This window comes from Asterias amurensis, chromosome 6 (assembly GCF_032118995.1).
Source record: "Asterias amurensis chromosome 6, ASM3211899v1".
In the NCBI taxonomy this organism is placed as follows: Eukaryota; Metazoa; Echinodermata; class Asteroidea; order Forcipulatida; family Asteriidae; genus Asterias; species Asterias amurensis.
In genome coordinates, this window is record NC_092653.1 from 6,055,384 (window position 1) to 6,077,883 (window position 22,500).

A 22,500-nucleotide genomic window follows, 5' to 3' on the forward strand; every position below is an offset into this window, starting at 1 on the left:
CTATGGGAATACCAGATTAATCACATCGTCGGCTTGTTTTGCCAAATTAATGTTAGTATGTAAGGGAAGAAGGGCCCGTTATCTTGGTTTCATGTGAGATGAAGATATTATATGCTTTAGAGTCGTCTAAGCTCATGGCAAATTGGGACACCAGCTGGTGATGGGGGTAGATGAATGTGTAGGTTGCTCTTGGTATTTGTTTTGTTCGGTTTAAATCTTTCTTTGGTGCTCTGCCATCTCGTTTGATTTCTATTTCCGATAGGGTCATCATAATATATAGACGCAAAAGAAAGTGCTGAAAACTTGTCTACTAACAACATATTTGTGGTCAAGTGGTCGAGACTGCTGGTATTGCAACCACAAGGTTTGGGGTTCGAAACCGGCCAAGGTTACCACTGATTTGACAATGACTAGAAAAAGTATTGTCCTCTCGTTACTGAAACAAAATTTAACAAATATTTATTGATTTGTGCAATTCATTATAATACAGACGTTTAACTTATTATTTGTATGAGAGAGATTGTATGTTGCCAGCTTGGCGTTTATATGTTTATATCCCCTTGTGTTTTCCCCAAAATAGTGCCGAAATGCACACTTCCTCTGTGTCTTAGGAGTCCAGCGTATTTCATCTGAACAAAATGCTAGTCTTTGTTCACATCTTGTCAACAAATTAGGACGAAGGAATCAGTTTACTTTTCTGTTTTATTTATCACGACAAATTGTTATTAATAAGTCATACAAACAAGGCATATAATGAGATGAAAATAAATCTCTTTTGAGAAAATTAAATCTAGATTTTAGTTCAGGTTGACAATTGACATTTTCAAAAACCAAATTTGAAGTAGAAATTTTGACTGAAATAATGTCGAAGAACCAGCAATCAATATAAATATTTATATTCTTTATTCCATCAACAAATTTGTGTTATTAACTGGACTTGTTGTCTTCATTGCTATATTAAGATCACAAACCACTGTTAGCACTCAGTGCTGTGATATAATCCTGCAAAGGGACTCGGGGAACTGTTTTATACAAGTAGAAGCTGCTCGTCCAACTGAGCGGTCAAGCACACTGGACTCAAGGCCCCTCAAGTTCTGGTGTTTCTGATCAGCAGAGTGTGGGTTCGAATCCCAGTCGTGACACTTGCGTCATTAAGTAAGACACTAAACTATAATTGCTTCATCCTTTGGTGGGACACAAAGTTGAACAGATTATGCATTGTGTAGTGCATGTACATGTAGAAACCTAGTAACAGCAGAGAAAGAGTTTGCCCCTCTTTTTTTGGCACTCGCTGCTGAGTGTGCCACAGCACTTTGCAAACCTTTAGAATGTGCAACATAATTTGGTTTCATTATTCAACAAATGTTATTTTACTGAATTGCATGTAATTACATCAGTTAAAGGCACTGGACACTTGGTTATTACTCAAAATGAATGCTTGCATAAAATCTTACTTGGTAACGAGCAATATAGAGCTGATGATAGTATAGAACATTGAAAGAAACAACTGCCTACGAAGTAACATAGTTTTTTAGAAAGAGGTTTGTTTTTCAATAATATTTAAAAACTACGGACCTGAGGTGTTTTTAAAGGCGACTGAGAGCACATACACTTGTGCAACAACTATTTTTTATCTTTCATGTTTCTCTTGCAACTTTGACGATCAATTGAGTCCAAATTTTAAGCATAATATGTCAAGAAACACCAAGTGAGAACACTTGTCTTTGACAATAACAAAAGGTGTCCAGTGCCTTTAAACATACTTTCAGTTACCGGAATTAAATTTGAGACACGGAGAGTCCTGGCTTATTCCACCAATCAGAGACTCTTGAATGATTTCCCCTCTGGAATCCCCGACATACTCCACTCAGCCCGCCACTCATTGGTCCCTAGTAACGTATGACCTATGACCCAGCCGGTATTTCGTAATTCGAGGGCGAAGTTTGGGTACAGACTCTCTGCCATGAGCCCAGACAATCTGACCACTTTCCAACTGGCATCTGCTGGTAGTTGATCACCTGAAAAAATAAGTGAAGTTTCACTCTGCATGTGATACAAGTTTGCGAGGAACTGCAGAAATATTATTTAATACAGTTCCCCTTTAAAGGCAGTGGACACTATTGGTAGTTACCCAAAATAAAGTTAGCATAAGTACTTATTTTGTAACGAGTAATGGATAGCTGTCGATAGTATAAATGTAAGAAACGACTCCCACTGAAGTATTGTAGTTTTCGAGAAAGAAGTAATTTTCAACGAACTTGATTTCGAGACCTCAGATTAAGAATTTGAGGAACCAAAATCAACCATCTGAAAGCGCACAATTTTGTGTGTGACAAGGGTGTTTTTTCTTCCTTTATCTTGCAACTTAACTGACAAATTGAGTTCAACTTTCACGGGTTTGTTATTTTGTGCATAAAGTTGAGCAACACCAAGTGAGAAGACTGGTCTTTGACAGTTACCAAAGGTGTCCAGTGTCTTTAAAGGCACTGGGAAACATTTGGTAATTACTAAAAAAATAACAATATTGGCAAGCACAATTTGTTGGATGCCAGCAAATGGAGAGATGTTGATATTAAAACATTGTGAGAACTGACTCCCTCTAAAATATCATAGTTTTTCAATGACAGCGCCCTCAAGTGTTGTTTAAACTTACCTTTGGTATATCTGTCTGGATCGTCCCCCTGCAAAGGATAAAAATGAACATTTATAGGTCGTGTAAATCACTCACTCACTGGGAAGATCATGGCACAATTGGGGGGGGGGGGAAGGCGGGGGAAAATATCTGGGAGCTTTATAGTTTACCTATTATTTACAACAGACATTATAAGTTGATTTACTGGACCATAAATTTATGAAATATAAACCTACCACTCTGTGTAAGAACTTGATCACATATGAGCATGCACTTCTCAAAACCGAAATCATTCTCACAAACAGGAAAAACTATGAATTACAAGCATTACAATTGGATCACAAAGTTTATTTTCCACTCTTGCTATTCTTTGTAAACAGTACTAGTTTAAGGAAATTTGAATTTTTTAGTTTTGGTTTCTTTTTATTTACTTATTTATTTATTTATTTCCAGGCAAACAGTACATACAGAGAATGGGCAATAAAAATATTACAAACCTGCGGATAATCTAAAGGCGATCCAGACAAACAAAAATAACAAAGGCACAAAAGGGTACAAGGACAAAAACGTCATACAATATGTGAAAATAGCACATCAAATACCATATCAAATATACATAAATATAAAATCTATAGATTGATTGCATCCGAGTTGTGGGTAAGCTGGAGGAGGGGTATGGGTTGTGAGCCCCTCCTCTCTCCCCTCTAGTTATAAGCCACCAGTGGAGTGGATGTCCCATTAATGGCATAACCAGAGAGGGGAGTCAACCCCCCCCCCCCATCACAGCCCCCTCCCCCATGAAAAAATAATGGTTAACATATTGGTTCAGAACATTTTAAAGGCAGTGGACACTATTAGTAATTTCTCAAAGTAATTATTAGCGTACAACCTTTAGAATCATTATTCTCTGCTTACAAGCATGAGCCGAATTTCTGCGCTAGCTGTGTAAGCGTAGAATGCCCAGTAACGTGGAGTACGCACACGAACAAGCCAAAGTTCAACGCTTACCCAGGAAATACGCTTGCCATAAGCACAGAATTCCCTGCTTAGCAATGTAATTGGGCCCTGACCATATCACTGTTACCACTAGAACGCTAACATGGGAATTTACTAAATGCAAACTACATACCCTCGAATAAAAATACTGGCTGATTACGCCTTCGTTCTCAGTATTGATGATGATAATCTCGGCCTGGAAACAAGCCTTGATGATGTCTTGACTTGTGCAGTCATGATGGAGTAGTATGTTGATGAACCCTAGACACAGACACAATGGGAACAATCAGTGACGTGAAGGTACGGAATTTGGTAATGTTGCCTTTACAAAAATTCTCCTGTTGGGCATACATAGGGTGTCATGGTCGAGCGGTTCATAGAGCGTCACATTCAAGTTCTGGTGGTTTAGACATCCGGGTGTGGATTCGAATCCCGGTCATTGAAACCTGTGTCCTTAAACAGATGCTTTAATATAATTGCTTCTCTTCACCTAGGGGTATAAATGGGAACCTGCAAGGGTAGAGGTTGATATTGTGTATACAAATGCCACTGGAGTGCTAAGGCAGTTTGTTTAAGGATCAGGGGTTCTTCTGGGGTTATGTCTAAAGCAGTAAAACAGTATACTTTTCAGATAGCTGAGAAAGATTAAAAGGAATATTAATTGGCCCAATGACCAGGGCACAAATGTAAATCGCATTGATACGTTTTTGACCTCTTTATGTTATTGGAAGTAGGTCAAACCTTTTCGACCGTTTGCGGCCACTATGGCCATTTTGGTACAAGCCGCTTGTGGCTGCTATGGTCACTAAAGTGTTAATCAATTCAGAATTTATGAAAGTATGGAAAAAAGTACCTGTTCTTCTATCGAGTCCGAGCCAGTACTTTTCATTGCTGCTGCTGCTAGCGCATTGTTCCATATCTGACCACCTAGTTATGTGATACAAAATAATCAATTAGTTTTTGAAGATTAAGAGAAACCAATTGAAAAATTTTGTTTAAAGACACTGGACACCTTTGGTTATTATCAAAGTCCAGTCTTCTCACTTGGTGTATCGCATAAAATAACCAACCTGGGAAAATTTGAACTCAATTGGTCATCAAAGTTGCAAGAGAACAATAGAAGAAAAAACACCCTTGTCGCACAAGTTGTGTGCTTTCAGATACTTGAATTCGAGACTAGTGTCCAGTACCTTTTAAAAGTTTGTGCAGTTTTCATAACTCGTTTGTGGACTAGTGAATTCTTTTGGCCAATTCCATGGTCAGTCACATTACACCTTTCTGCGTCATTTCTTGATCTTGGTGCTAGTAGTTCTATGTGAGATATTCTTTTCACTAAGTGTATAGACTGATTTGTACTTGACACTTGAATTTGGATTTGAATCGATGATATTAAAAATGTTGTGGGCTTTGTGCTCTGAATGTTATAATGTTGTAAATAAGCGATCAGTCGCATTACAAGAAAAGGACATGGTAAAAGATACACTAGTCACAATTCAAAAGTTTACTCTAACTAAAAAACTTAGAAAAGTTTTACTACATGTAGCACACATCTTATACATGAGATACAGAATACTTATAAATGGTCAGCAACTTAAACTTTTAAGCATACATGGCAAAACCATGGGCAGTCGCGTTACGGTCAGTCGCATTACAGTTTGTCCAGTCAATTTAGCCAAGCCTACATGGCGCCCAAGCTGAGTTCTTATTTGGCAAAATTGGGTTCATTCCTTGTCAAAAAATAAAAATAAATTGATTTCATATACTAGCTTTAAATTCTAGGAGGAAAGAAAGTTGTGACAAAAGCTTTGGTGTCATGTCCATGTTTGCTTGGAATTGCCCTCTTCCGTTCCAATATAAAAACGTGTGAAAACCTTTTCAACTTATGCCATCCTGTTTTAGCGAAAACGACAAAATACTTTTTTCTTTCACCAGAGATCCTGCACAATCATATAGGGCTTATTTCAGCTTATAGCAACTATGGGGCCATGCAATCAATGGTGATCATAGTGCGTTGAAAGACCGATTTGCCGCAATGCATGTGTTTGACTCACTCGTACACAACAAACAATTTACTTTTTACACAGCTGGCCGAATTGAGCACCGAGGTTGACTTCCAGTGGTCTGGGCAGTCCTAAGGGAAAACGAAACAAACACGCTCTTATTGATTGCATCTTGGTAATGAGTGGCCTATTTAAATAATTACCTTTTAATGGTGTTTACTCTTTTTACGTTTTTTGTGCAAACAAACGTAGTAACACTCAACTAAGCATATTTACATAAATTATTGGTAAATGACAGCCTGATCCAAGCACTGACTAATTATGACACTGAAAGCACCAATAAGCCACACATGTTAAAATCCTGTTATATAAAAAATTTTCATGAGTTTCAAATAAGGATTAGTGGATCATATGTATGGCCTGATGGCATCATGGCAAGGCAAAACCTATAATACTAGTACTAATAATAGTGCCTTCTTGTATAGCACTCCTATCTGTCACTTAGTGACGCTCCAGGCGCTTCAACATTCAGTATTTTCCCGCAAGATATTGTACGTTTATGAAGTATGTGGCCATAATGTCACCTACTCTTTGGGCTGCAGGGTCACCCCTTCACAGTCCTTAAGGATGAAGGCATTGGTATCATCCACTAAGAGCAGTGGCTGGCTTGTTGAGCAGAATGCCTAACTTGTGTACTTGTTTTCACAAAGCATTTATGGTTAAGTGACATGCTCAGGGGGCGCCAGTGTCATATGACTACGTATCCAACCCACACTCTGCTGCTGACAACGCGAGAGCTTGGGTCCAGTGAACAAGATTGTTCGGTCACGAAATGACATTCTAGTATCGACACTTACTCCTTATTACAGGATTACTCCCTTTTAAACGTCTGCAAGGATGGAGGCATTGGTATCATCCACTAGGTGCAGTGGATGGCTTATTGAGCAGAATGTTTAACTTCTGAAGTTGTTTCCACAAAGCATTTATGGTTAAGTGACATGCTCAGGGGGCAAAAGTGTCATGGCTGGGATTGGAACCCACACTCTGCTGCTGACAACACCACAGCTTTGGTTCAGTGAACTAGACCGTTTGGCCACAAAACACCGTACTAGTATTGACACTCAGGGTTACCCCCTTAAAAGTGCGTAAGAATGAAGGCATGTGTATCATCCACTTGGAGCCTAAATGGTAGACCAGAATTATGCACTACCTTCCCAACTTTTTCACAAAGCAATGGTTAAGCTTAAGGGCTCAAGTGTCCTGAGCTAGGGCTTGATAAACTTGACCACTTCAGGCACGACACGTCTTTCTAATAGTTAAAGATGAATGGTATTTCAAAGAGTATCACCCGCTCTAACGAAAAAAAGTTTAACTTTTATTTTTAATGGTCAGGAACCATGACAACAATTTAAAACGTTTCTTATAAAACACATAAGAATTGGTCCCGTGATATATTGTCGGGATCCCCCAAAAAATAATTTTGAGCACTTTATTTCACTGCTACTAATAATTGGCAGACTTTTTCGAGCAATGGCTCAAATGAAAGCTTGTAACTTTCTCGACCCCCATCAAAATACCTATTTAATTTTAAATCAAAATTTTGGGGTCAAATCGACAAAAAATCAGACTTACTCCTTAATACAGGTTCCCTTGCATTTGCCTCAGCAGGGCTTAGGATATGTAGGAACCCGGTAGTAAGGTACTCCTTCAGAATGATGTGTAAACGCGCTTGGTTGAGCGTGTTCATGACCACGCAGGTTACCGCCCGGTAATTTGCGTACAGATGGAAGAATGTGAAGAGAAAGAAGAGGAACCAAGTCAATCTGTCAAAATAAAAAGAAACGTTAATCCGAAGGTCATTTGTTCAAATCACGCTCTAGTCAATTTTATTTTTGGGTGTCAACCGCAAATCATTTTAAAAGTTTTAACCAGTCAGTTTCCTTTTTGGTTTATTATTTGATATCTGGAACAAAAAGGAGCATCTGAGTCACAATAAAATAACGGGAAAAACTCATAGTTTCACCATTTTCAAACATCATTGTTTGGTCTCACAAGATCTAAACCAATCTCACAAACTATAAAGTTTCGGACAAAAAGATTTCAAGGGAAGTGTGATGAGAGGCATTTGTAGTGAAGTCTCTTACCCAAGAGCACAAGTGTCGTGACCAAGATTCGAACCCACACTCTGATGAATCAATCATCAGAAGTTGAGTTTGAAGCTCTAAACCCCTCTGAGTTTGAAGCTCTAAACTTGAACACTATTCATTTTTGATTAATTTAAAGGCAGTAGACACTATTGCTCAAAATAATTATTAGCGCAAAACCTTAATTGGTAACAAGTAATGGGGAGCTGTTGATAGTATAAAACATTGTGAGATTTAGATATTGATGTTTCGAAAACAATCATCTGAAAGCACACAACTTCGTGTGACAAGGGTGTTTTTTCTTTCATTATTATCTCGCAACTTCGACGACCGATTGAGCTGAAATTTTCACAGGTTTGTTATTTTGTATATGTTGAGAGATGGCAAGTGACAAGACTGGTCTTAGACAATTACCAATAGTGTCCAATGTCTTTAATCTAGATACAAACAAATATGTACTGTGAAAGTTCAGCATAAATGGTTGTTGGATTATATTTAACCTTCAAAAATCCCCCCCCCCAAAAAAAAAAAAAAAAAAAAAAAAAAAACAACAACAACAACAACAACAACAACAACATAAAATTAAGTTAGATCATGGCTTGACTTACAAAGGATTACCAGACACCATCGGAGTTATCAAAAGACCCACAACTAATGCTGCTAGGTTCACTAAGGTTTCCTGACCAGAAGAAAATGAGAGAAAAATAAGATCACCATCAACAAAAAATGTGAAATACTGTTGATGACCATCAGTTGGGATCAAGGCAAAATTTAATGGCTCTGCTTGCTGCTGAGTTCTGCACTTGCGGTCACCATTCTCCGCTTACTGTGCCAGCGCTAATTTTCTGCACTTACTGTGTAAGCAAAGAATGCCTAGTAGCGTGGAGTACACACACCCACAAGCAACTATTCCTCTGCTTACCTGTGAGATACACTTGATGTAAGCATGGAATTCTTGATGTAAGTGTCAATTCTTTGCTTAGGATTAGCAAAGCCATGAAATTGGGCCCAGCGTTGTAAGAAAACCTTTTTGTAAATTGTTTAAGGACTACACATTTTGATGATTGATGAAGATAGACGGAATAAACTAAGAACTTTACAAAGGGAGAGTGTCCAAAAAAAGTTTTTTGAAACTCAAAGTTAGGATAAGTGTTGAAATAATCTATAGGTACCTGGCTACCATCCTTGGCGCTGACGTCGGCCATGTTGTTTCTTCTTGCCTGGTGCAATGTCAATGCTGCCCTCGTTGCCCCGCCTGCCACACCGACGATAGACTATCAATACCAATGGAATACAAAGTTAGGTAATGAAAATTTGTCAGAGCATGGAGGTCTGATTGTACCTCCATGGTCAGAGGTATCCAGGAAGTTTTTTGTTCTTTTTGTTTGGTTTTTGTTGTTAAAGTTATTCATCTATCGTTCTATTTCTGTCTTCTTTTTTCTTCAGATTCCTTTGTGGTTTATTAATAATATCAATAATAATAACTAGTTATTATATAGCGCATTTCACAATAAGTTTTACATTAGTGCCCTGGTCCTTGGGCCAATATCATTCCTTTAATATTTTTCTGCTCCCTGTGGAGTACAAGTCCCTGAGCTGCCGTGGTGCTACGAAGGCTTTTTCATTCACAATATCAACCTCTACCCTTGCAGGTACCCATTTATACCCCTGGGTGAAGTGAAGCAATTATAGTAAAGCATTTTATGCTGTACAAGTGGCACAACCGGGATTTGGACCCACACTCCAAAGACTTAACTACCAGAACTTGAGTTCGATGCTCACACCATGACACACTATATTACTTGATAGTGAAAAATAGTAATCTAATAAATGGAATCAATACCTTGAGAACTCCAGAGACGCAGGCGATTGCAGTGAAGTAATACGGAAATAATGGTGAGATTAGCTCGATGCAGATGGCTGCATCATTCAGAATATCAGCAAATAACCTGCATGGGATAACAGAGGCTACAGAATGAAGTATACTCACTGAGTACAGAATACATTATAGCTGAGTTGATCAGATTATCAGCAAATAACCTGCATGGGATAACAGAAGCTACAGAATGAGGTATATTATAGAGTACAGAATACATTATAGCTGTAGGCTTTATCCTCAAATAACCTGTAAGGGATAACACTAACAGAGTCTACAGAGTGAAGAATTGCTAAAGTAGAGAACACAAAGCTGTATTATTCAGAATATCAGCAAATAACCTGCAAGATAACTGAGGCTACAGAACAGAGAATACTCTTAGAGTACAGATATTTTACTATCAGCCTATCAGCAAATAACCTGCATTGAATCACAGGGGCTGCAGAATAAGATTTACAGTAGAGAATACGTGGCTGTTTCATTTGGAACATCTGAAAATAACCTGCTTGCGATAATTTACAGAGGCTACAGAATGAGACATATTCCAGAATGTAAACCTAAAGATTACTGAAAAACAAAAAACAACCAAACGTAAAACGCTGAAGCGCTGTACCTACCGCCATCGCTTTGCATCACAGTCTAGACTTGATCTGTAATGGGAAATAGAGAATAAACAGAATATAATGGTGTTCTCTCAATAATCCATTTTCATATCTTAGACCCAAAACCATGTTGCCAACATAATTTGAGACTTGACCTTAGAAACTTGACACTTGAACGATTTTTAGACTTGATCTAATAATAATAACCAATTCTTATATAGTGCATTTCACAACAACCGTATCAATGCGCTTTACATTAGTGCCCTGGTCATAGGGCCAATAACATCCCTTTTTAATGTTTCTCAGCTCCCTTGGGAGTGTACAACCTGGGCAACAGTTTATTTCGCTCCAAAGGCTTTTTCACTCACAATATCAACCTCTACCCTCGCAGGTACCCATTCACTCCCCTGGGTGAAGAGAAGCAATTATATTAAAGTATCTTGCTCAATGACACAAGTGTCAAGACCGGGATTCGAACCCACACTCCGGTGAAGTCGCACCAGAACTTGAATTTGATGCTCTTAACCACTCGGTCATGACACAATTAACACTCATGGTACAGCAGAGATCCTAGTCCATCTGTACTCATCTTATGACCTTAGCAGAGACTTAAACCAAGGCCTATGTGGTAAATGGCGGGCGCTTTACGCACCACACATTGGACAACACCCTCTTGATCTGAAAGACTCGAGACTCAACTTGGAGTATCTGTGTGCGGCCATTTGTTGGAGAGCTCAAAATTTATGCTTCTCAAGCTTGAAAGCAGATCCAGGGTAAGAATTTGATGAACAAAATAGTTCAAGAAAAGTGTTTTTTGTTTCGAGCTTATTCTATCACATCTTAATCTGAGTCGACCTTAACTGACCCTAAAACTTTGTCTGTACAGGGGAAATTTCGGGAAACTAGGTGGCAGCAGACTAACCAGGTATATTCCCATCTTTTACATAGTTCAGAGCATGCGCACATATCCAAGAACAATGGATTTACCTGATAAGTCAGCCGCCGACTAGTGTCAACAAATGTCTCCCATCTTGACTTACCCTTGATACCATGCGAACACAATACGACCACACATCCCTGTTCCATCTGAAAAATTCAAAACAAACAGCTTCTTATTGCAAACCAAGCATTCGCAGGATGGATCGAAGAAGTTTCACTGCACTCGTAGGGGCTTTTTAAACCAAATTATTCAAATCTAAATCCATCCTAAATTAATTCAAGGGAAACATTGGCGTCAGTCATCCTATCAGGTTTCTTCCTAGAAGATGGTTATAATATTGATCACATTTGAAACAAGGATAAATGCTAAAATTTCTATGCATTCTTCAATACCGTTTTAAATAACCTGTTATTGAGCACCCAAATTACTAAGAACAGCTAAGAAATCTTGCTGAGCAGAAGTCGGTAGCCAAAACTCCACATGATCGTTACTGGTTCCCTTCTTGTTTAAAAACCATTTTCTGTTTAACATCTTTTTTGAGATTGGGCCCCGGATCCAATTGCTTTGATATGAAGCTGATGAACAGAAATATTGCTTATAACGTTTTCTTGCTAAGCAATGAAAGAAACTAGGAACCAAAAAGAAACAAAACGAGGAACCATTTCCAAGAAGTTTTCATCACATGAATTTCAGCTGGAATCCATCTCCACTGCTAACGAAAATGCATACATAATAAGCAAGTTTGGGCGGAGACCTTTCAACAGCCATGTGATGGTGGCTGCTGCGGCAGTGGCTGTTACATCACCCACTCCTACTCCCTTCAACATGGCTTGGGTTGCTAGGGTTCCTGTAATACTGCTGCAGAACGCCTGAAGAAAAGGATACCTTAATGTCAAAGGTCATTCAACTGTTAAAGAGAAGATATTCCATTAAGGGACAATTGCCTTTATTTTCTCAAGAAAAAATAACGGGTTTTTTTTTTTTTTTTAAAGGCTGCTCTCATAAAATAGAAATAAATCACAGGCAATTTAGAGACTCTTGAGGGAGCTAGATTGCATCAGAATACCAGGTCAATCTTCATTGTTTATAAAGTTTAGAGCTTGCACACACTTCCCAGAAAAACAAAACATGCTGACCTGGTAAGCTTGCTGCTCACCTAGTTGCTCACCTAGTGTCAAAGTAATAGAAAATTCTAACCTCCCATTTTCAATGTTTCAACTACTACTTTTGATCAGTTTCTATCAAAGGTTAATGCTGAATCATTGAAGCCAATTTCAACTTGACCACATTATTTCCAGTTGGTTCCCCTACTGTTTAACTTTAAGTGCCTCTCTAGTTGACTATCACTGCACCTGAATCGTGTCCCATATTTGGTAAGCCAAGTAATCCTCGCTGACACTCTCCGGGTAACCCTGCGGCAGAAAAACAGTCTGAAAAAAAGAAGAAAAACAAAAAAAACGTTTATTGAAACAAACATAAATCTGGTTATGTTGTAGGCTAGCCCAGGTTGGACTCCTCCGTGGCACTGACCAGGGCTAGTTGTAGTCCACCTTGTTGTGCTGTTAATGTTATGCCTTCCTTATGGCTCTACTATTTTAACACTGGTCTTATCATTGTTTAAAAAACAAAAGAGCCATAACAGCCCAACAAGGCGAGTTAGTCATGTTGTATCGTGTAGTGATAAATTAACCCTCCTCCCGACAGCCCCTCGGAGGAGATTACGACACGTTATAAATCATGGCCGAGCAGTCTCCTGCATCGGACACACGTGCTGATTGATGGAAATGGCTGAATTTCATAGAGCTGCTTAATAAGCACGGGGAAAAATGCTCACAAATTGTCTGCCAATTTTATTTAATTTAGTCCAGTGTGGCCGCAAATAAGGCCGGCACAACAATTACCATAGTATAACTTCCTTATTTATTATTACTGGCGTGCATTCCACTTGTACAAACGTTGTTTATCTTTGGAACAATTGGTGCGCACTACGCGATGTCAATATGGCGGCGCCCTGAAATGAAGATGGCGACACCCCACGTAGTTTTTTTTTAAACTTTGTTTTTGCTGTATGTATATCTGTTATAAAACTTATTATGTTAAATCTGCATGATCAACCACCGAATAATAAATACACAATAAATTATTTTGAATTATGTTTTTGACAACCAAATTAATAATACCGTTAGTAAACATCATCCCGCAACTAAGGTCAGGATACTGGAAAGGCCACATTCACATGTCATAGTCATACTCTCATGGTCATGTGTTGAGGAGGTAGAGAGATACTCGAGGGTCACACTTAAAAAAAGTAAGAACTTAATTTCTTAATTAAACTAAAGAACTTAAGTCTTAAGAAGGCACACAAAAATTATCGATATTAACCTTATTTCCCTTACCCTGAATGTCTGGGCTAAAGAACTGAAAGCATGATTGCTTTCTTCTTTGGACACTTCAATCGTCCCATCTTGATTCCTTCTGTAGCTCAGAGGAACACTCTGGGAACTGTACGATTCTCGGCAGACGACAGTCATTACAAAAATTTGACAACAAAAATGGTTTTGTTTCGTCCAACTAAATCTATCTGCTGCCCTCAAGTGTTGGTTTGATTTGGAACGTGGCGAACGTGGGAAAAATAATTATTTCCAGCAATAGTATCTGCTGCCCTCTCGTGATAATGAAGTTGACAACATACAACATGCTGCATGCGGGAAACATTGCATCACACATAATAAACTTCTGCAAGTTTTTATTTTTTTAAAAGCAAGGACCTGAGTTTGTCACCTTCTCTGCCAAGCCTGTAAGTAAGTACTTAAACTTGCTAAGCACATAATAGTATTATTACTTAGTAGAAACAGGTTGCCAACCCAAATTAAATTAAGTTTGCATTGTTGTTGTTGTGGCTATAGATAGTGTCCGAATCAATTTTTGCTTAATAAATAGCAAAGAAATTTCTCAACTGGTCAAGGTCAAGTGTAATTTTGATTATTTTGACTGAGGTCATAGTCAATCATAAAACAATTAACAAAAACGGAAAAGTTTCCGTATGGTGCCACCACTTTTTCATTCGATATGAAATAATATAGTATCTAATTTACCTCAATGAGATATCCCTTTTTGTAAAAATGAGTGAAAAGGTGGTGGCGCCATACGGAAAGTTATCCACAAAAACAGCTTTATGATTAAAGAAACCTACCTCCATGATGAAACTGGGCCCTGATGATGGATTGGATGGAATCTTGAGCATGATTGAAGAATTGTAGACTGTTTCTCATATAGGCCTATCTGTTTCTTGTTTTGGCGGTTTGGAAAGCCTTGAATTAAATGAACAGTTTTATATTACGAGAGTATTGTGTTTGTTTGTTTGTATACCGGTAGACCTTGCTAATCGCGATTCCAGCTTGGCTGATTTTGCTGAATTAATTGCTGAAAGGCAATGTTGGAAGGAACAGGGGGCTAACCGCTAAGGTCTATAAATATACTTAGTCGTATTAGAGTGACAGGTTTTTAGTTTTTATTTGATTTTGCTAAAATTTGTCTCTGGAAAATCTACTCTCCCAGTTTTGTTTTTGTTTTTCTCTCTGTTTCTTTTCTCTCAGTAGGCCTAACACTAACAATCTTAAAACATTTTGTTTAAATGTTTTCAGTTCTGCCTTTTTCCTTTTCACAATTTCAGATGGTCGGCCGATGTGCAAATCAACACAATGGCATCAGCAAACCTCCTAGCCAGGTTGTGTATCGCATGCTGTAACCATTCACAGAAACACTCCTCCAGCTTTCTATCGATGACGCAAAGATTTCCCGGAACTATTTTGTTAAGATGTGGCGAGAGAACGTTCAGCTCCAACGAGGTGTTGCTAAGACTACGGGGGCGTCAATGCCGAGATGACATAGCCAACCACAACCATCCTCAACTCCAGACTATAACAAGCAGCAGATGTTTTTCAATTCTCTCGAAGTGTGCAAGAGTAGAAGCAAGATGTTTACAGTCCAACAATAAGATAATAGTTTCGCAGACAACGAGAGCGAAATATTCTCAGAGTGATGACGAAGAATCCCCTATCGTCTTTGTAAGCAAGTCTCCTTCACTTATTGGAAGGAAGACAACAAGGAAAATGCAAAGTGTGGTGCCTACTGCTCCTGTTGTCTTGCGATCAAGAACTAAGAAACCAACAAGGTTGGGTGTACGGGAAAAAAAGGTATTTATAACACATTTGTAGCAAATTACCGGTTCGTTTTAATTCTGAAACTAGGTAGAATTTCAAGGAAGTTTTCTCCTTCTTTGATCTTGCACTAGCAGCATTAAAATGTTCTCTGTAACAGCATCCATACAGTATAAGCTTTAAGCCTAATTTCAGACCTCCTTCAAAACTGTCATTCTAATTATACTCTTTTCTATAATCAGTTTTCTTCCTGATAAATAAGCCAATTGACCCCTTGCAAGCACGTCACACGCGGCGATTGTGCCACACTCACCATTTTAATGGTCAATAAAATTGCCTTAAATGGGCACTTCACTGAATAATGTACAGTGACATTGCCCACTAAAACGGCGCATCCAAGATTATTCTTATGATGCCGTCAGGTGAATTGGGTCAATAATGAAAGTTTTCAAAGAATATTATCTTGTTTTCAGGATTCGTGGCTCTGCACAGCTTTCTCAACGGCAGAGGAGTATCAATTGGAGCACCTCAGCCTTGACCTCCAGTCTCAGGGACCCTTCAAGCCTATCACCATGCCACAGGGTAGGTCAAAGGTTAAAGGTCATAATGCTAAACAGCTGTAGCGTGTTGTGACTGAGTAGTTTAAGCACGTCAAATACAAGCGTTGGGGCCAATTTCATGGTTTTGCTCACTGCCAAATTCTGGCCTTGTGTTCGCTATTCTTCGTTTACAGTGCAAGGCACTAGCTGTGTAAAGCAAAGAATGCCTAGGAAATTGAAGTATATCGTGCACCAACAAAACATCCTCGCTCACCTGTGAAATATGTGCGGAATTCCCTGTTATAAGCTTTTTTTTTTGCTTACGGTAAGCAGAGCCATAAAATTGGGCCATGGTGGGTTTGAATCTGCCCAGTTTTTCAGCTGTGACATTGTGTCTTTGGGCAAGATATTTTGGCTATTATTTCTTCTCATATCACTTCAGAGAAAATGGGTACATGTGAAGGTAGAGATTCTGTGCGGCCTTTTAGCTGCCGGTGGTGCGTATAAGGAGTTGAGATGGTTTAAGGAATGTTTTTTACTAAGCACAAGTCACAGGAAGTCATCCTGTCATAGCCATGGATGAGAAATATTAAAGCAATGGATGAAGTGTATTATACTTTAGAGACATTTATGTTTTTGTAAGCAACTTACCAACATCGCCATCAGTCCAAATAGAGCTGCAAGATTTGACCTGCTTCTAGACAAACTAAAAAATATTAAAATAAAGGTCATGTCCTGAACTGAAATTTTGCATATTTTTCCCATGTTTCCTAGTAGTTACATTTTAAAAAGAACCAGGTTTTGTTTGTAACGTATTATTTATGTCGGGCATTTTTGTTGACAAAAAAATGACTAGTACAAATCAACAGTAAGACGTTACATAATAACGAATGGTTTCGAAACGGTTAACCTCAAAAGTTATTTATAGTATTTTCTTTCTGTCCATCAGATGCCCAAGACATTCTTTTGATGGAGGTCCTGTCTTCAGATGCTGATGAAGATAAGACTGAACCGTCTCAGGTTTTCTTCTTCCGCGAGGGATCTGTTGTATTTTGGAATGTTCCTGATTCCAAGGTAGGTACACCTAATGTTCCTTATTAAAAGGAGCAACAATTTGATGTTCTGCAAAGCATAACAAATAATTATGTGGGTTCTTTTTTTCAATGAATTTATGTTGCTGTTCCTGTACACAGGAGTTTCGTAGGCATGGGATTGTTCAGAATTTTTCTGATTTCAGCATTCTGTCAAAATCTCATTGATTCTTTAAATGTTCTTGAAAGAATATAAAGTAGTCACCATTGGGAGCAAGGAAACATTCCTGAATTTTAACATCTGAGTGGTTGGGGCCTTCTTGAACAAGGGGGAACCTTAGACCCGCAAACCATTTTCAAGAATGTTCACATTTTGGCAAATCTCATCCCGCCTTACCAGAAGCTACGTGTAGATGTTTTGTTCATGTGGAAACTAAGCTGTATCAAAACTGGCAGCTAAAGCCAAGGGTACGGCTGTTGCTAAGGTTGTTACTAAGGATGCCCTATACTTCAACACATGATGATGGGGGGTCTAGACAAAGCCGTAGCCCCCGAATAGGACATGGTCTAAGAGTAGTACTTTTGGTTTGTTTCTCTAGTTGAAGAAGATTTTGCAGACGATAAGCAAGCATGAATTCCGCCCTTATGAGGTTGCCCTGGTGACGTGGGAAAATGAACACATCAACTTCACATATGGCAGGTCAGTATAGAATTAAAGGGAATTAAAAACTCTCAAATCAATGTATTATGTTCAAGTCCAGCGCTGTTGAATTTTTTATTGTTCAAACCAAAATGATTTAGGTCGTTGTTTTTTTCCTTTTTTAATTACAGTCAGGGTACTAAGCTGACAGAAGATGCATTCATTCTGGATGAGAATAAAGACACAGAGGCTGTGACCCTGGAAAAATTTGCATTCTCCAACGCAATGGCATTATCAGGTAGGATGAGACGTCACTCTGTGATCAGCTCCGATGGTGGGTGTTTGCTAGTGATACGAATCTGGGGCAGAGCTCGGCTTATTCCAAGAGGGATACCAGGGGCCTTTCTCAAACCCGGCTTGGGCTCCGCGCGCTTCATTCACAGTGGAAATGCAGCTCGGCCTTCAAACATTAGACTGCACGTGGAGCCGGAGCACAAGCCAAGGTTTGAGAAATGCCCCAGGATTCCACCGAGCCCAAAGCATACGTGAAACCGTCAGGGCCCAATTTCATAGAGCTGCTAAGCACAAAAACTTGCTTAGCATGAAATTTCTTCCTTGATAAAAACAGAATTACCAACCAAATTTCCATTTGTTGCATATTTCTTGTTATTGGTATTCAGCTGTTGATTGCTCATCCTGAAAATCATGTGGAAGTTTGGTTGGTAATCCTGTTTTTATCGAGGCAGAAATTTCATGCTAAGCAAAGTTTTGTGCTTAGCTGCTGTATGAAATTGAGTATGCAGCACTGACAGCCAAATTGGCACACAGGTTACTTGTCATTCACCATGTTCACATCAACAATCCCTACCATCGCAGGTAACCATTTACTTCTGGGTGAAGAGAAGCAATAGTTGTGTATCTTGCTAAAATACACAATTGTCATGAGGGCGGTTCAAACCCACACTCCGGTGATTTGGCTACCAGAACATGATCCCCTTGACCATTACATGTCTCATTGAAGTTAACTTTATAGAAATCTGAGGATTGTATGCAATAAAACCTTGTTCTGCCTCAAAGACAATCCACAAAGCTTGTTGCTCAAGTCTATATAAATACAGTTTTCACAGAAAAATCACAGGCATATTATTCGGTTGGGATTCAAACACACAACATTTGAGATGTCTTACCTGTCTAAATGGTGAGACATCTTCTCTAGAAAGGCTAAGGTCGTGGGTTCGAATCCCATCCGAGTAGTATGCCTGGGATTTTTTTTCTTTTCACAGAGTTCATGGAAGTATTGTTGCAAGGGTAAAACCTATACAGTAATGTGTTGTATGAATGCACATGAGTGTCCAAATCTAATGTTTTTTCTGAAATGTTCTTTCAGTGAAACTTAGCATATGGGAGGCATATGTTGACAAATTTACATCCTCTTTGGAGCACATTCCTGAGGTAAGTGTGCAATAAAATATAACAACTAAAAGCCGTCTGCATTAAACACAGTGATGAAGCTTGTTGCATGAGTCTGAAATACAAACCTTCAAAGCTAAATCTGCACGCCCGTCTTCAACCAATTTTTATGTTTTCTGTCCAGTCCATACTTCGAAGTTAAAATGTTGGCATCACACAATAGACCCCCTTGCATCTTTCAACATAAAGGGAACCGGATATCATTGAACAACACATTTGACTGATACCCAGAGTGAACCAAATAAATTTATTTAATTCAGTCTTGTCTTAAAATAGTAAGTTTGATGACTTAAAAAAGAAGGAATTGCTTCCTCGCTCATCGGTTGTGTAATTTCAAGCAAGATGAATATGTAGAATTTTTTTTAGTCACAACACGGTCAAGTTTGGCACTTTCTAACGAGAACAAAAATGTATGTTCCAGGCGTAACATAATATTAATGATACTTTTGTAGTATCCTTTCTGTAGCCCTTGAGTAACATTTTATAAGAAAGTGAGCTTAGTAAGTTTGTATTATTATTACCCCTTAGGGTCTTAAGCGCGGACACCGTCTGAAGATGTCTCGCGTTGAGGTGCTTCGTAAGACGGGAGAGCTGTTCTCCCTTAGACATCAGATCAATCTCAGCTCGGACCTTCTCATCTCACCTGACTTCTACTGGGACAGGGACGGCTTGGATGCACTGTATAACAAGACATGTCAGTTCTACAGCATCGGGAGAAGGACTAGGGTAAAATATCTTTGGAGTAAAGAGCCAATATGGCTCATCAGGCCGGTGTTTATGTCCAATTTAATAGATGGAAATTTGCATTAGGGATAAATTTTTTGGATGGTTGTAAATATCTTTGTCTTGGTGTTTTTTGTCCCGTTTATATTTTTGTACCTGTAGTTTATATTTATATCTTTTAAATTCTGTGGTTTTTTTTGACGCACACTGGAAGGCAATTTTCATGTTTTTAACGTGATGTGAATAATAAATTGAATTGAATTGAAAACTAATTTTGGTTTTACCCATACCGATATGTGATAGCACTGTATACTCAGTACTTTTTGGAGCTCTGTGAAAAAGATCACAGGCATATTACTCATGTGGGATTTGAACCATCAACCTTTGCAATTTTAGAGCATTATCTTACCAACTAGACCATCAAAATTGCCTGGTTGAATCCTATATGTGTATCATGTCTGTTTACAGTCAAATCTAGTTTCATTCATTCTTGTCACGCAGGTAACGAATGAGAAACTCAACCACTGTTCGGAGCTTGTAGAACTCGTAAGGACTCACCTGAGCGAGCATCACTCATTGAAACTGGAATGGATGATTATCCTTCTCATTCTCGTTGAGGTGAGTACGTAAGCATCCTCCGGGAGCTTGACTAAAAATTCATTCTTCCATCAAATTAGAGAGGTCTAGTCAGGCCTGGGTCTAGTTCCATGAAGGCTAAAACATTTAGAGTTTAGTATATTCATCTATTCTGGTGTTTTAGTTGATAAGACATCTGGCCTCGATTTCACAAAGTACCAAGATTCATCTTAAGACGAGTTGACAGTGTTACCATAGTGATTTGTATTGTTACATCACACTTTGCTTAGCAATTATAAAGTTGGCCCCTCAAAGAAAAACAAAGAAGTATTGTTTTAGTAAGATTTGATTTTTCTTTGTTTTCATTATTCAGGTTATATTTGAAGTGATCCATTACATTCAGAGGTATCTGGAGAAAGAGAGTCCGGCTCATCCAGCAGAGATCGCTAGTGGCATTAATAACCAAGCACTGGATGGGCGCAGGTGATATTCACTACAAGGTCGACAGGAAACTACAACTGCATTAAAGGCAGTGGACACTATTGGTAATTACTCAAAATAATTATTAGCATTGGTATAAAACATTGTGAGAAACGGCTCCCTCTAAAGTAACTTTGTTTTCGAGAAAAAAAGTAATTTTCCACGAATTTGGTTTCAAGACCTCAGAATTAGATTTTGAGGTCTCGAAATCAAGCATCTGAAAGCACAAAAACTTTGTATGACAATGGTGTTTTTTCTTTCATTATTATCTCGCAACTTCTACGACCAATTGAGCTCAAATTGTCACAGGTTTGTTATTTTATGCATATGTTGAGATGCACCAAGTGCGGAGACTGGTCTTTGCAGTTACCATAGTGTCTAGTGTCTTAAAACTTATACAAGGTCGAGGGGAAACTACAACTGCTTTAATTTGTTATGGCCAATAAAATAGATATTGATAATGCAATCAACCACCTTTATTATGTACGCTGTAAACATTATCCATTAGTCTCCCCATACAAGCTAGTGTGTCGGGCTTATAATGCACGAATTGCTTTGCTGTTACATGCAAGTTATAAAACAAAATATATAAAAGTATATTTTAAAACAAATAATCAAGAGAAAACCATGAATACATGTACATGTAGAATGCTTCAGATTGCACAGTTTGACTTTTAAAACCGAGATAAACTACCAATAGGAACATTTGGAAGATTTCATTTCAACACAGCATGCTTAGGCCAAACTTCAAAACATTTGGGTCCATAATGCCCCCCAGTTTTTAAAAATCCCGGGGAGAACCCCTATATTTATGAAAACAGCTTCTGAATAAAATAAAATGTTACGTTCACTAGGTGAAGGGGGTTACAGCAAATATTTACTGTAGAAAAAAACCCATGATAATAAGCAATGATTTCAGATGGATAGGTTTATATAACCACTGGAGGAAAAAAAGAGAAGTGGGTCCTGGGGTCGATTTCACAAAGCTATGATTGATCTTAACGTAAATCAATCGTAGTTGCTTCGCAAAGTATGATGTCACAATACAAATCACTATGGCGTTACTGACATTACTCGTCTTTCAATGAATCGTAGTGCTTTGTGAAATTCAAGCCCTGGGCCCAATCTAATAGAGCTACTGGGGTAGCTAATCAAAACAAAATTATGCTAGGTTACGGTCCAGCCAAAAATCAACGTCAAATGTTCAGTTTGTGACTGGTATCGTGCTAATTTTGGCTTAGATGAAAAATGAACAGAATGCTTCTTACACCAGTTTCAGACAGGTGCTCCAGAGTCGCGCCGAACCAAATTCTGACTTGAGTACATGAAAAGTTTGACATCTGAAACTGAGGAGCGACTGGACGCGCTAGAAGTCGAAAGATCGACACGAATCTGGAGCACCTTGGTTTCAGACGTTGATCTTGTCATGAGCTGAACCTTATGTAAATGTTATGTTAAATTCGCCTGTTTGAAACCAAAATTTAATTAGATCGACTCTGAGTCGCTCCTAATCTATTTGGTTCGGCGCGACTCTGGAGCGCTGTCTGAACCGGGTTTTAGGCAGCTGTATGATTAGGCTCAGTTTAAAAAATGCTGAAGTGGGTGTAAAACTTGCAAGGTCCGAATTTCAAAGTGAGTTTTTATTTTTGTATGAGTCGAAAAGAAATAAGAATAAAAGAAATGCTGCTGCA

At 38.6% G+C, this 22,500-nt stretch overlaps 2 protein-coding genes across 4 annotated transcripts; one reads left to right on the forward strand and one right to left on the reverse strand.

Moving 5' to 3' along the window:
* Positions 1–683: 683 nt before the first annotated feature.
* LOC139938945 (RUS family member 1-like) lies at positions 684–13,753 on the reverse strand. The gene is made up of 14 exons (XM_071934620.1): positions 13,587–13,753; positions 12,543–12,620; positions 11,945–12,059; positions 11,291–11,336; positions 10,266–10,298; positions 9,616–9,721; positions 8,945–9,046; positions 8,381–8,451; positions 7,261–7,451; positions 5,702–5,759; positions 4,482–4,555; positions 3,762–3,889; positions 2,654–2,681; positions 684–2,018 (listed from the first exon to the last, which is right to left on the reverse strand). The coding sequence occupies exons 1-14, from the start codon at positions 13,719–13,721 to the stop codon at positions 1,819–1,821; spliced, it is 1,365 nt and encodes a 454-aa protein (XP_071790721.1). The 5' UTR covers positions 13,722–13,753; the 3' UTR covers positions 684–1,818.
* Positions 13,754–13,887: 134 nt separating this feature from the next.
* Positions 13,888–22,470, forward strand: LOC139938645 (required for meiotic nuclear division protein 1 homolog). Of its 3 annotated transcripts, none has more exons than XM_071934250.1 (10): positions 13,888–13,991; positions 14,864–15,386; positions 15,824–15,932; positions 16,839–16,963; positions 17,520–17,620; positions 17,752–17,858; positions 18,948–19,012; positions 19,559–19,756; positions 20,255–20,371; positions 20,703–22,470. In XM_071934250.1, the coding sequence occupies exons 2-10, from the start codon at positions 14,892–14,894 to the stop codon at positions 20,814–20,816; spliced, it is 1,431 nt and encodes a 476-aa protein (XP_071790351.1). In that variant the 5' UTR covers positions 13,888–13,991; positions 14,864–14,891; the 3' UTR covers positions 20,817–22,470. The 3 variants fall into 3 exon arrangements, with proteins under 3 accessions (XP_071790351.1, XP_071790352.1, XP_071790353.1); XM_071934251.1 differs by having other exon boundaries at positions 13,901–13,987; XM_071934252.1 differs by lacking the exon at positions 13,888–13,991 and adding an exon at positions 14,535–14,655.
* Positions 22,471–22,500: the final 30 nt, after the last annotated feature.

Excerpts from the sequence above, each read along its gene's own strand:
- LOC139938645 (XM_071934250.1), top strand. The coding sequence starts at position 14,892 with ATGGCATCAGCAAACCTCCTAGCCAGGTTGTGTATCGCATGCTGTAAC. Across the intron at positions 15,933-16,838 it reads GCCTATCACCATGCCACAGG|ATGCCCAAGACATTCTTTTG; the intron begins GTAGGTCAAAGG and ends TCTGTCCATCAG. Across the intron at positions 17,621-17,751 it reads ATCAACTTCACATATGGCAG|TCAGGGTACTAAGCTGACAG; the intron begins GTCAGTATAGAA and ends TTTTAATTACAG.
- LOC139938945 (XM_071934620.1), bottom strand. The coding sequence starts at position 13,721 with ATGACTGTCGTCTGCCGAGAATCGTACAGTTCCCAGAGTGTTCCTCTG. Across the intron at positions 7,452-8,380 it reads ATGGTGTCTGGTAATCCTTT|ATTGACTTGGTTCCTCTTCT; the intron begins GTAAGTCAAGCC and ends TTATTTTGACAG. Across the intron at positions 3,890-4,481 it reads CGGACTCGATAGAAGAACAG|GGTTCATCAACATACTACTC; the intron begins GTACTTTTTTCC and ends GTCTGTGTCTAG.